General features: G+C 45.6%; 1 protein-coding gene across 9 annotated transcripts in view; it reads left to right on the top strand.

The window, feature by feature from the left end:
• LOC118397907 (receptor-type tyrosine-protein phosphatase mu-like) overlaps positions 1-12,631 on the top strand; it is a 344,875-nt gene that overhangs the window by 292,419 nt on the left and 39,825 nt on the right. For all 9 annotated transcript variants that reach the window (XM_052483784.1, XM_052483786.1, XM_052483782.1 and 6 more), the window contains one exon: positions 6,836-6,872. In XM_052483784.1, coding sequence (XP_052339744.1) covers positions 6,836-6,872 — 37 coding nt within the window. The remainder of the gene's footprint in view (positions 1-6,835; positions 6,873-12,631) is intronic.

The raw sequence follows: 12,631 nt of genomic DNA, 5'->3' as shown, positions 1-12,631 counted from the left end.
TCCTCGCCTCCTCCTTCACGCCTCCCCCTCCCCTCCTCATCTCCCCCTCTAGCTTTATCCCTCCTCCCCTCTCTACCTCCTAGCTTTATCCACGCCTCCCACTCTACCTCCTAGCTTCCTCCACGCCTCCCACTCTACCTCCTAGCTTCCTCCACGCCTCCCACTCTACCTCCTAGCTTCCTCCACACCTCCCACTCTACCTCCTAGCTTCCTCCTTGCCTCCCCTCTACCTCCTCATCTCCCCTCTTCCACGCCTCCCACTCTACCTCCTAGCTTCCTCCACACCTCCCCCTCTACCTCCTAGCTTCCTCCTCGCCTCCCCTCTTACCTCCTAGCTTCCTCCGCCTCCCACTCTCCTGCCTCCCCTCCACTCTACCTCCTAGCTTCCTCCTCCCACTCTACCTCCTAGCTTCCTCCACGCCTCCCCCTTCCGCCTCCCCCTCTACCTCCTAGCCTCCTCCACACCTCCCACTCTACCTCCTAGCTTCCTCCTCCTGCCTCCTCCTTCACGCCTCCCCCTCTCCTCCTAGCTTTATCCTCCTTCACGCCTCCTCCCCTCTACCTCCTAGCTTCCTCCACACCTCCCACTCTACCTCCTAGCTTCCTCCTTGCCTCCTCCTTTACCTCCTCTCCGCCTCCTTCACGCCTCCCCCTCTACCTCCTAGCTTCCTCCACACCTCCCCCTCTACCTCCTAGCTTCCTCCTCGCCTCCTCCTTTACCTCCTCTCCGCCTCCTTCATGCCTCCCCCTCTACCTCCTAGCTTCCTCCACGCCTCCCCCTCTACCTCCTTGCCTCCCCCTCTACCTCCTTGTCTCCCCCTCTACATCCTCACCTCTCCCTCTCTACATCCTCACCTCTCCCTCTACCTCCTAGCTTCCTCCTCGCCTCCCCCTCTACATCCTCGCCTCCTCCTCCACGCCTCCCCCTCTACCGCCACTCCGAGCTTTGCCTTCATTTGTCATTAGCCATTAGCAACATTAGCGTTAGCTCCCTCCTCTTCAAAGGTAAATGAGTGTAGATTTGCAGTGCAGGTGCTCGGAGATTGATAAAGAGATAATTATGAAAGCAGCGGCTCATTGTCAATAGAGGACTATCGAAGTGTTAGAGCGGAAACATCTAAGTCCTCGCTATCTTGCTTGGGTACCGCCTGTTCTTATAGTTCTCCATAACCAGAAGTTATCCAGAACCATTTTTATTTGCATACGTGATTGTTGTTTGGGTCTGGGAGGTGTGATTACAAGGACATTATGTAGAGTGACATCTGTTACGTTGTTGCTACGTTGTTGTTAAGTCTGTTAAGATGCTGTCCCTAGAAACTTAATGGACATTTAGCATTTGAAATAAGGATTTGTCATCCCACCAAATCAATTTCCTAAGAATCAGTCTTACAGTACTCATTAGAATATAGCAGAAATAAATTCTGGGTGTTTGTGTGTCCAGTCCTGTGTCTGTGTCCAGTCCTGTGTCTGTGTCCAGTCCTGTGTCCAGTCCTGTGTCTGTGTCCAGTCCTGTGTCTGTGTCCAGTCCTGTGTCTGTGTCCAGTCCTGTGTGTGTTGTGTTGAATTAGCATTCTGCGGCTCATCTAGCCGCACTGCAGGTTAGCTGATGAAGCTACTTACAGCCTGACCCCCAAGGGACTCATGGTGAATTAACCATCAGGACTCCTATCAGGACACAGGCCTGAAGACCTGTATATGTACTGTATACCTCCCTCCGCTGAACCTCTCCTCTCCGTTCAGACTCTGTCTGGCTTGCTGCTCCCTCCCGAGTGTTTCTGTAGCCTGGTCCAAGATCTGTTTGTGCTGTCTTGCATGACGACGACCATAGCAGTTGGCTAATTAGCACAGATCTGGGACCAGGCTAGGGTTTGTGTGTGGCACAGTCAGTCAGTGAACTCTGCAGCACTTTAGTGAGTGCTGCTTATCTCCCAGGCACAGACTCAACAGATTCCAATGAAGTCGAATTTCAGAAGAACGTCGAAACCTTTCTTCCATCATGATGATCACACAATACGTGATCAGTCAAAAACCCTTCTCCTAATAGTCTCTCGCTAACTAACGCTATAGTCGATTTTCCTCACCATGTGTGCTCCCATGGTGAGAATTCATTGATAGTGTGTAGAGCAAGAGGATAAACAACTCTTATGCTGGACAAGATATAAAGAAATCATTTAAACAGTGCACTCAGCAACCAGAGCCCAGAGAGGCAGAGAGCCCATCAGAGCCCAGAGAGGCAGAGATGCATGTCAACATCAGAAGCCTCCTCCCTAAGTTTGTTTTACTCACTGCTTTAGCACACTCTGCTAATCCTGATGTCCTTGCCGTGTCTGAATCCTGGCTCAGGAAGGCCACCAAAAATTCAGAGATTTCCATACCCAACTATAACATCTTCCGTCAAGATAGAACTGCCAAAGGGGGAGGAGTTGCAGTCTACTGCAGAGATAGCCTGCAAAATAATGTCATACTTTCCAGGTCCATACCCAAACAGTTCGAACTACTAATTCTGAAAATTACTCTCTCCAGAAATAAGTCTCTCACTGTTGCCGCCTGCTACCGACCCCCGTCAGCTCCCAGCTGTGCCCTGGACACCATTTGTGAATTGATCGCCCCCCATCTAGCTTCAGAGTTTGTTCTGTTAGGTGACCTAAACTGGGATATGCTCAACACCCCGGCAGTCCTACAATCTAAGCTAGATGCCCTCAATCTCACACAAATCATCAAGGAACCCACCAGGTACAACCCTAAATCTGTAAACAAAGGCACCCTCATAGACGTCATCCTGACCAACTGGCCCTCCAAATACACCTCCGCTGTCTTCAACCAGGATCTCAGCGACCACTGCCTCATTGCCTGTATCCGCTACGGAGCCGCAGTCAAACAACCACCCCTCATCACTGTCAAATGCTCCCTAAAACACTTCTGTGAGCAGGCCTTTCTAATCGACCTGGCCCGGGTATCCTGGAAGGACATTGACCTCATCCCGTCAGTTGAGGATGCCTGGTCATTCTTTAAAAGTAACTTCCTCACCATTTTAGATAAGCATGCTCCGTTCAAAAAATGCAGAGCTAAGAACAGATATAGCCCATGGTTCACTCCAGACCTGACTGCCCTCGACCAGCACAAAAACATCCTGTGGCGGACTGCAATAGCATCGAATAGTCCCCGCGATATGCAACTGTTCAGGGAAGTCAGGAACCAATACACGCAGTCAGTCAGGAAAGCTAAGGCCACTGAAGTCCATGGAGAACAAGAGCACCTCCCAGCTGCCCACTGCACTGAGGCTAGGTAACACGGTCACCACCGCTAAATCCATGATTATCGAAAACTTCAACAAGCATTTCTCAACGGCTGGCCATGCCTTCCGCCTGGCTACTCCAACCTCGGCCAACAGCTCCGCCCCCCGCAGCTACTCGCCCAAGCCTCTCCAGGTTCTCCTTTACCCAAATCCAGATAGCAGATGTTCTGAAAGAGCTGCAAAACCTGGACCTGTACAAATCAGCTTGGCTTGACAATCCGGACCCTCTATTTCTGAAACTATCTGCCGCCATTGTCGCAACCCCATTACCCATTACCCCTATAGCCCCTATAGCCTGTTCAACCTCTCTTTCATATCGTCTGAGATCCCCAAGGATTGGAAAGCTGCCGCAGTCATCCCCCTCTTCAAAGGGGGAGACACCCTGGACCCAAACTGTTACAGACCTATATCCATCCTGCCCTGCCTATCTAAGGTCTTCGAAAGCCAAGTCAACAAACAGGTCACTGACCATCTCGAATCCCACCGTACCTTCTCCGCTGTGCAATCTGGTTTCCGAGCCGGTCACGGGTGCACCTCAGCCACGCTCAAGGTACTAAATGATATCATAACCGCCATCGATAAAAGACAGTACTGTGCAGCCGTCTTCATCGACCTTGCCAAGGCTTTCGACTCGGTCAATCACCATATTCTTATCGGCGGACTCAGTAGCCTCGGTTTTTCGGATGACTGCCTTGCCTGGTTCACTAATTACTTTGCAGACGGAGTTCAGTGTGTCAAATCGGAGGGGCTCTCAGTGTGTCAAATCGGAGGGGGTCTCTATGGGGGTGCCACAGGGTTCAATCCTCGGGCCGACTCTTTTTTCTGTATATATCAATGATGTTGCTCTTGCTGCGGGCGATTCCCTGATCCACCTCTACGCAGACGACACCATTCTATATACTTCCGGCCCGTCCTTGGACACTGTGCTATCTAACCTCCAAACGAGCTTCAATGCCATACAACACTCCTTCGTGGCCTCCAACTGCTCTTAAACGCTAGTAAAACCAAATGCATGCTTTTCAACCGTTCGCTGCCTGCACCCGCACGCCTGACCAGCATCACCACCCTGGGTGGTTCCAACCTTGAATATGTGGACATCTATAAGTATCTAGGTGTCTGGCTAGACTGTAAACTCTCCTTCCAGACTCATATCAAACATCTCCAATCGAAAATCAAATCAAGAGTCGGCTTTCTATTCCGCAAAAAAGCCTCCTTCACTCACGCCGCCAAACTTACCCTAGTAAAACTGACTATCCTACCGATCCTCGACTTTGGCGATGTCATCTACAAAATTGCTTCCGACACTCTACTCAGCAAACTGGATGCAGTTTATCACAGTGCCATCCGTTTTGTCACTAAAGCACCTTATACCACCCACCACTGCGACTTGTGTGCTCTAGTCGGCTGGCCCTCGCTACATATTTGTCGCCAGACCCACTGGCTCCAGGTAATCTACAAGTCCATGCTAGGTAAAGCTCCGCCTTATCTCAGTTCACTGGTCACGATGGCAACACCCATCCGTAACACGTGCTCCAGCAGGTGTATCTCACTGATCATCCCTAAAGCCAACACCTCATTTGGCTGCCTTTCGTTCCAGTTCTCTGCTGCCTGTGACTGGAACGAATTGCAAAAATCGCTGAAGTTGGAGACTTTTATCTCCCTCACCAACTTCAAACATCTGCTATCTGAGCAGCTAACCGATCGCTACAGCTGTACATAGTCTATCGGTAAATAGCCCACCCATTTTCACCTACCTCATCCCCATACTGTTTTATTTATTTACTTTTCTGCTCTTTTGCACAATATCTCTAATATCTCTACCAAAATGTACATGACCATCTGATCATTTATCACTGATTGAACCAGTGTTAATAATCTGCAAAAAACACACATCTTCTTCTCCAGATGAAACAAGAACACAATTAATCTTTAAACTACAACAAACATAAATCACGGGTTTGTCACCATCTTCGTGGTTCTTTCACCTCATGCCTTTTGGGGAAGGAGAGTATCTCATTAGTACCGTCAATGACTATATGCTTTGTTGGGCTACTATCCATGACTTTTTTTCCTACTGTGTTATTGACTTGTTAATTGTTTACTCCGTGTGTAACTCTGTGTTGTCTGTTCACACTGCTATGCTTTATCTTGGCCAGGTCGCAGTTGCAAATGAGAACTTGTTCTCAACTAGCCTACCTGGTTAAATAAAGGTGAAATAAAACATTTTTAAAAAGAGAGCCCATCAGAGCCCAGAGAGGCAGAGAGCCCATCAGAGCCCAGAGAGGCAGAGAGCCCATCAGAGCCCAGAGAGGCAGAGAGCCCATCAGAGCCCAGAGAGGCAGAGAGCCCAGAGAGGCAGAGAGCCCAGAGCCCAGAGCAGGCAGAGCCCAGAGAGGCAGAGAGAGAGCCCAGAGAGGCAGAGAGCCCATCAGAGCCCAGAGAGGCAGAGAGCCCAGAGAGGCAGAGAGCCCAGAGAGGCAGAGAGCCCAGAGAGGCAGAGAGCCCAGAGAGGCAGAGAGCCCAGAGAGGCAGAGAGCCCAGAGAGGCAGAGAGCCCATCAGAGCCCAGAGAGGCAGAGAGCCCATCAGAGCCCAGAGAGGCAGAGAGCCCAGAGAGGCAGAGCCCAGAGAGGCAGAGAGCCCATCAGAGCCCAGAGAGGCAGAGAGCCCATCAGAGCCCAGAGAGGCAGAGAGCCCATCAGAGCCCAGAGAGGCAGAGAGCCCATCAGAGCCCAGAGAGGCAGAGAGCCCAGCCTATCAGAGTAGGGGGATTAAGTTTTCCCGTTTGATTCAGTCCTTTTATATTCCACGTTGAGAAAGTTAATTACTGTTGAGGTAAATTAAATATGGCGGTGTTAAGAGCTAGACCAGATGAAGACAATGGCTCACACTTTGTGGCGTGTGGGAACGGCTCTTTACGCTTACGTTTAGCTTCCCACTTTGTACGGTAGGCCTTGCTAGAATACAAGATGCTCGACAAATTAAATTTGAAGGGATTCGAGTAATCCCTAGGAGATTGAGCGTATTACGAAGATAAATCACACAATATGCATTGGAAGAATAGTACAACCATGTGTATGTTGGATGTTAATTTGACCACTATTGTCACAACAAAATAATCCTGCAGCAACACAGGATTTGAATGTTTAGTCCATAATGTTGCTTGATCGATGGTTAGACTATTAGCTGGCCAAGAAATGAGGCTACATGAAAAGTGCAACACTGTTAATATAACTAACTGCCTGTTAGTGTGGGTTTTAAATTAATTTATGTAAATCATGATCCTTATTTACATGTGTGTTCACTAACGTTATATTTGCTGGAAGCCCAATCAACCTTTTCTTTCTAATTGGTTTGAATTATTTATTCATTTAAGATCAGACTGCTGCTTTTGAAATATGTTTTCACTGCAGCAGGTTTTGCTTTTTGACTCAAGTAAACAAATATGCCCATTATCCTGCATTCCTTTGTGTGTTCAAACCTTTTTGACTCACATGCTTAAAGTTTGTTTCTCTCTCTCGCTCTGTCTTTCGGATTTCAGGGCTACCACAGACCAAATCACTACATCTCTACCCAAGGTAAGAACAGCAACACACCATAGGCATTCTCTTGTCTGAATATTTTCAGTATTGTTGTCAAATCTGCGACTCTTCCGTCTGCTGTTCAGACTGACGGCCTCATCGGAAGTGTCAACACGGATATATAGGAGATGTGTAAAAAGCTGTGGGACTCCCCTCTCTTTAACCATCCTCCTCTCCACCTTCCAAGCCGTGTTATGTAGCGTCATAGAACAATTCATCAGCCGTGTGAGCAGGAGGGGTGGAGAGAGAACGAGGGATGAGAAAGGAAGAGAGCAGTAATAAATAAATGGATTAGGCCATGTGTACTGGCGCATGTGTATGTGTGTGTGCGCATTCATGCACGTGCATGTCTATAGGTGTGTGTTTTATAACTGCGTTAATCCGGCAGGCAGATGCTGGCTGTGTGTAAGAGGACCGCTTTTCCAACAAGCCCCCTGGAGGGGCTCTCTGATTGATAGTTAATTGTTGTGCAGTTCTCAGAGGCCCTGTTTCCTCAGCCAGCCGCGCAAAGGTAATTCCATTCCTTGCTCACTCCGAGTAAAGGCAGCCCATTGAGACATAATAGACTCTGCAGTCTGGTCTAGTTGGCCTGGCATAATGGCCACCCTCCTGGCTGCTCTGAACCCGACCAGCATCTTAAACGGCCTCCACTATGACTTGGTAGTGTGACTCCGTGTACGACATTGTTTCCAGTAATGCAGAGTTAAAGATAAGATCAAAAATCAAATAGAAATGGTGACAGGAGGAATAAATACACAGTGAATAACAAAAAAATAGAGTAAAACAAATTGGCTGTATACAGGGAGCAGAAAATAACATGTCTGAATACAGGAAGTAGAAAATAACATGGCTATATACAGGGAGCAGAACATAACATGTCTGAATACAGGAAGTAGAAAATAACATGGCTATATACAGGAAGTAGAAAATAACATGGCTGTATACAGGGAGCAGAACATAACATGTCTGAATACAGGAAGTAGAAAATAACATGGCTATGTACAGGGAGTAAAAAATAACATGGCTGTATAGGGAGTAGAAAATAACATGGCTGTATAGGGAGTAGAAAATAACATGGCTGTACAGGGAGTAAAAAATAACAGGCTAAGTAGAAAAATAACATGGCTGTATACAGGGTATAGGGAGTAGAAAATAACATGGCTATGTATAGGCTGTATAGTAGAAAATAACATGGCTATAAAAATACAACATGGCTGTATAGGGAGTAGAAAATAACATGGCTGTATAGGGAGTAAAAAATAACATGGCTGTATAGGGAGTAGAAAATAACATGGCTGTATATACAGGCTGTAGTAGAAAATAACATGGCTATATACAGGGAGTAGAAAATAACATGGCTGTATAGGGAGTAGAAAATAACATGGCTGTATAGAGAGTAAAAATAACAGGCTGTATAGTAGAAAATAACATGACTATATACAGGAGTAGAAAATAACATGGCTGTATAGGGAGTAGAAAATAACATGGCTATATACAGGGAGTAGAAAATAACATGGCTGTATAGGGAGTAAAAAATAACATGGCTATATACAGGGAGCAGAACATAACATGTCTGAATACAGGAAGTAGAAAATAACATGGCTATATACAGGAAGTAGAAAATAACATGGCTGTATACAGGGAGCAGAACATGTCTGAATACAGGAAGTAGAAAATAACATGGCTATATACAGGAAGTAGAAAATAACATGGCTGTATACAGGAAGTAGAAAATAACATGGCTGTATACAGGAAGTAGAAAATAACATGGCTGTATACAGGGAGCAGAAAATAACATGGCTGTATACAGGGAGCAGAAAATAACATGGCTATATACAGGAAGTAGAAAATAACATGGCTGTATACAGGAAGTAGAAAATAACATGGCTGTATACAGGAAGTAGAAAATAACATGGCTGTATAGTGAGCAGAAAATAACATGGCTATATAGGGAGTAAAAAATAACATGGCTGTATAGGGAGTAAAAAATAACATGGCTGTATAGGGAGTAAAAAATAACATGGCTGTATAGGGAGTAGAAAATAACATGGCTGTATAGGGAGTAGAAAATAACATGGCTGTATAGGGAGTAGAAAATAACATGGCTGTATAGGGAGTAGAAAATAACATGGCTGTATAGGGAGTAGAAAATAACATGGCTGTATAGGGAGTAGAAAATAACATGGCTGTATAGGGAGTAGAAAATAACATGGCTATATAGGGAGTAAAAAATAACATGGCTGTATAGGGAGTAGAAAATAACATGGCTGTAATCACGAACCGGCTCAAAGTTCATAACAAAAAGGGAGACAACGTGGAGATAAGGAATAACAAAATATATTTATTAAATAAATACAATTAACAATGGTGTGTGTAGTCAGTAGTGTAAGTGAGTGGTTGCATGCATTAATGTGATAATGAGGGGTGTTGAAAAGTGCCAACGCAAACAAACAAAAACAGACACAAAAATGCCACGACCAAAATCTATCAGTGTCTGCATGGAGAGTCTCCTCAATGAATGGGGAAGAGGTGCATTTATCCTGGGACGCACCCGAGCCCAGGTGTGTCACATTTCACTGACGACCCTCCCGGCTCCGCCCACCGACATCCTATTAAGGAAAACAAGCGCAAAGAGAGAATTTGGCAGACAGAGTGGGAGGGTCTCTGTCTGAGGGTCGTCACACTGTATACAGGGAGCAGAAAGTAACATGGCTAAATACAGGGAGTAGAAAATAGCATGTCTACTAGGAGAGGGTTGACCTCTATCCTATTTTATGAGACTATGCAATACTTACTGTAATTAGTCTTTATATACATTGAATAGGAGAGAAAATAATGGAACACACCGGCCTCAGACAGAATTGGCCTTTTTAAAAATATATGTTATGTTAGTGTTTGCAACTTTAAAAGACTTTCAAAGCAGGGAGCGAGAGCAGAAAAACAGTAACTAAGCCGTTGTCCAGTTGAAAGGCTCATATGTGCTGCAGGCCAATCGGACGCTTGGCTGCCACTGGAGTTCATACACTTTGACCGAGCATGGTACCCCGAACAGCTGCATCTTCTTCATCCACCTCTTTTGGTCGGTTAGCCTTTTTAATACAATATAATTGATACAATACATAGCACCTTTACTACCAGATCAATATTCCAACACTTTTTCAAATGTTTTAAGTAGACACATACACATTAACTGTGCCCTCACACAACCCCTGGCTGCCTTGCACATAGCCTCGTCTCTCTTCCTCCTGAAGAATCCCAGCAGTCTGTCTGTCTCTCGGTGTAGCAAGATGAAAAGCATTCCAGTCTCCTCACGGACAGAGCCTCTCCTCTGACAGCCTGTCCGCTCGGGCTGTCTGTGAAGCTTTTGTTGAGCTTTTTCTCCTGCTTCCTTGTCCTATTCCCCCAGTGCACTATGGGAGAAGCTCTTCTCCACATCTAATTGGCTGACTTGACTTCACCCTCTGCTGCGCTAGGCCATTTACTGTATCTGAAAAAGGATGTGACTTTTTCTTCTCTCAGAAGATGACACCAGCTGCTCTGCTTCACTTCTCCGCCGAGATTTTCTTTCGCCACACGCTGTTAACGCTGTGTCAACACAGATTACTGTTTTGGTTGGCAAGTGTCTTGCAAGTTCACAAAGTATCTGCATAAGGGTGGGGTGGGGGGGGGAGTACTAGCATAGCGCTCTTAGATGGAAAGAGTTGGGAGATCAATCCTCCAGGAATATGCAGAGCACTGGGCATTTATCATATCATCTGCATATCATCACTACTTTCTCAGAGAGAAAAACATGAGGAACTGTAAGACAACCACTGTGCTGGTTGAACCACGGTTGAACCACTGATTAAACCACGGTTGATGTCAATTCTGAATTGAGTTGCGACATTTGTCTTAAATTCCAATATAAAATAAAAATTATATATATATATTAGCCACACACTACAGGAAGCATAATTTGTATTTAATTTGAATGAAAATAAGTTGAATTGAATTCAGTGAAATTCAAACGGATAATATATTCCATCATTGTGCTCATCAAGTATGGTTACCAATACTATGTTTAACATGTTGAAAAGTTTCATTTTCAAAACTCAAGTCTTCTAAAACTATTTTTAAAAATAATTATAGTATTTATTTCGGACTACAATCATTCCTAATTCACCTACAATTAAATATTAAACAACAATGCATATCTACGTGTGCGTTAGATCAAACACTCCAGAATGGAACCTCTTCTCATGACAAAAATACTAACAAATGACTATTTGACACTGAGTTATAGGCAAGCTAATACTTGAAACGGTATCTGTATTTCTTTAGTAGGAGGTGTCAGATGCTTTTGGCAAAATATTTGTCAAAGGAATAAGACTCATATGTTTCATGTCTCTTTGAATTGGTTTGAAATGAATTCCAGTTCAAATTGTGCTTCCTGTGGGGTGTAGCCAATTCAAATTTAATTACATTCAGAAATATCGAATTGAACCCAAACCTGGATTGAACTAAATCTGTCTTAAAGATAGTAAGTTTATAGTAAAGAAGCAAAAAAAGGAGGCTGGTGATGCTATCAGGAGGAGTAAAGGGGGACAGAGGAGAACAGGGAGTGTATTGGCCTGACACACTCAGCTCTTTTTCCGAGGAGAGATGGTCATGAATACCAGGAGAACATGGGGCCTGGCATCGCTAATGAGAAAAGTGGCTTGCTCGCACTAGAGGCACCCGGCAATGTCACACCAGGAGGATTCTCGAGCGACACAAGTGTTTTGTAATGCGGCTGTTTGTTTGAGCATGAATATGGAACATCTGCAGTGAGCTATGTGTGTGTGTGGTTTATCTGTTGGACACAGTTTGCCATGTCTGGAGGTACACACGTCGCAGCTCTCGAACACACACACACAGATTTGCAGGAGCTAATTAGCTCGTCAAGTCTTAAAAAAAAAAACATTTGCCAGTTAATTAAAAAATAATGTTTATTTGAATTAATTAAATGAGTAATTCTTCCTTGCAGGGATCCTTCATTGCTCGGCACAATCTGAAACACGGCCCACATTAAAGTGTTTAGGAGTTAATTGGGAGTGTGTGCAGACTTCTGTCCCCCTACCTTGTCATTTAGATTGTGTTGGCGTGTGTGTCTGTGTGTGCAGACTTCTGTCCCCCTACCTTGTCATTTAGATTGTGTTGGCGTGTGTGTCTGTGTGTGCAGACTTCTGTCCCCCTACCTTGTCATTTAGATTGTGTTGGCGTGTGTGTCTGTGTGTGCAGACTTCTGTCCCCCTACCTTGTCATTCAGCTTGTGTTGGCGTGTGTGTCTGTGTGCAGACTTCTGTCCCCCTACCTTGTCATTTAGATTGTGTTGGCGTGTGTGTCTGTGTGTGCAGACTTCTGTCCCCCTACCTTGTCATTTAGATTGTGTTGGCGTGTGTGTCTGTGTGTGCAGACTTCTGTCCCCCTACCTTGTCATTCAGCTTGTGTTGGCGTGTGTGTCTGTGTGTGCAGACTTCTGTCCCCCTACCTTGTCATTCAGATTGTGTTGGCGTGTGTGTCTGTGTGTGCAGACTTCTGTCCCCCTACCTTGTCATTTAGCTTGTGTTGGCGTGTGTGTCTGTGTGTGCAGACTTCTGTCCCCCTACCTTGTCATTCAGCTTGTGTTGGCGTGTGTGTCTGTGTGCAGACTTCTGTCCCCCTACCTTGTCATTCAGCTTGTGTTGGCGCGTGTGTCTGTGTGCGCAGACTTCTGTCCCCCTACCTTGTCATTCAGC

The sequence above is a fragment of the Oncorhynchus keta genome, chromosome 28 (genome assembly GCF_023373465.1).
Source record: "Oncorhynchus keta strain PuntledgeMale-10-30-2019 chromosome 28, Oket_V2, whole genome shotgun sequence".
NCBI lineage: Eukaryota > Metazoa > Chordata > Actinopteri > Salmoniformes > Salmonidae > Oncorhynchus > Oncorhynchus keta.
Note: the sequence above shows the minus strand (reverse complement) of the source record. Positions and strands in the feature narration are given on the sequence as shown.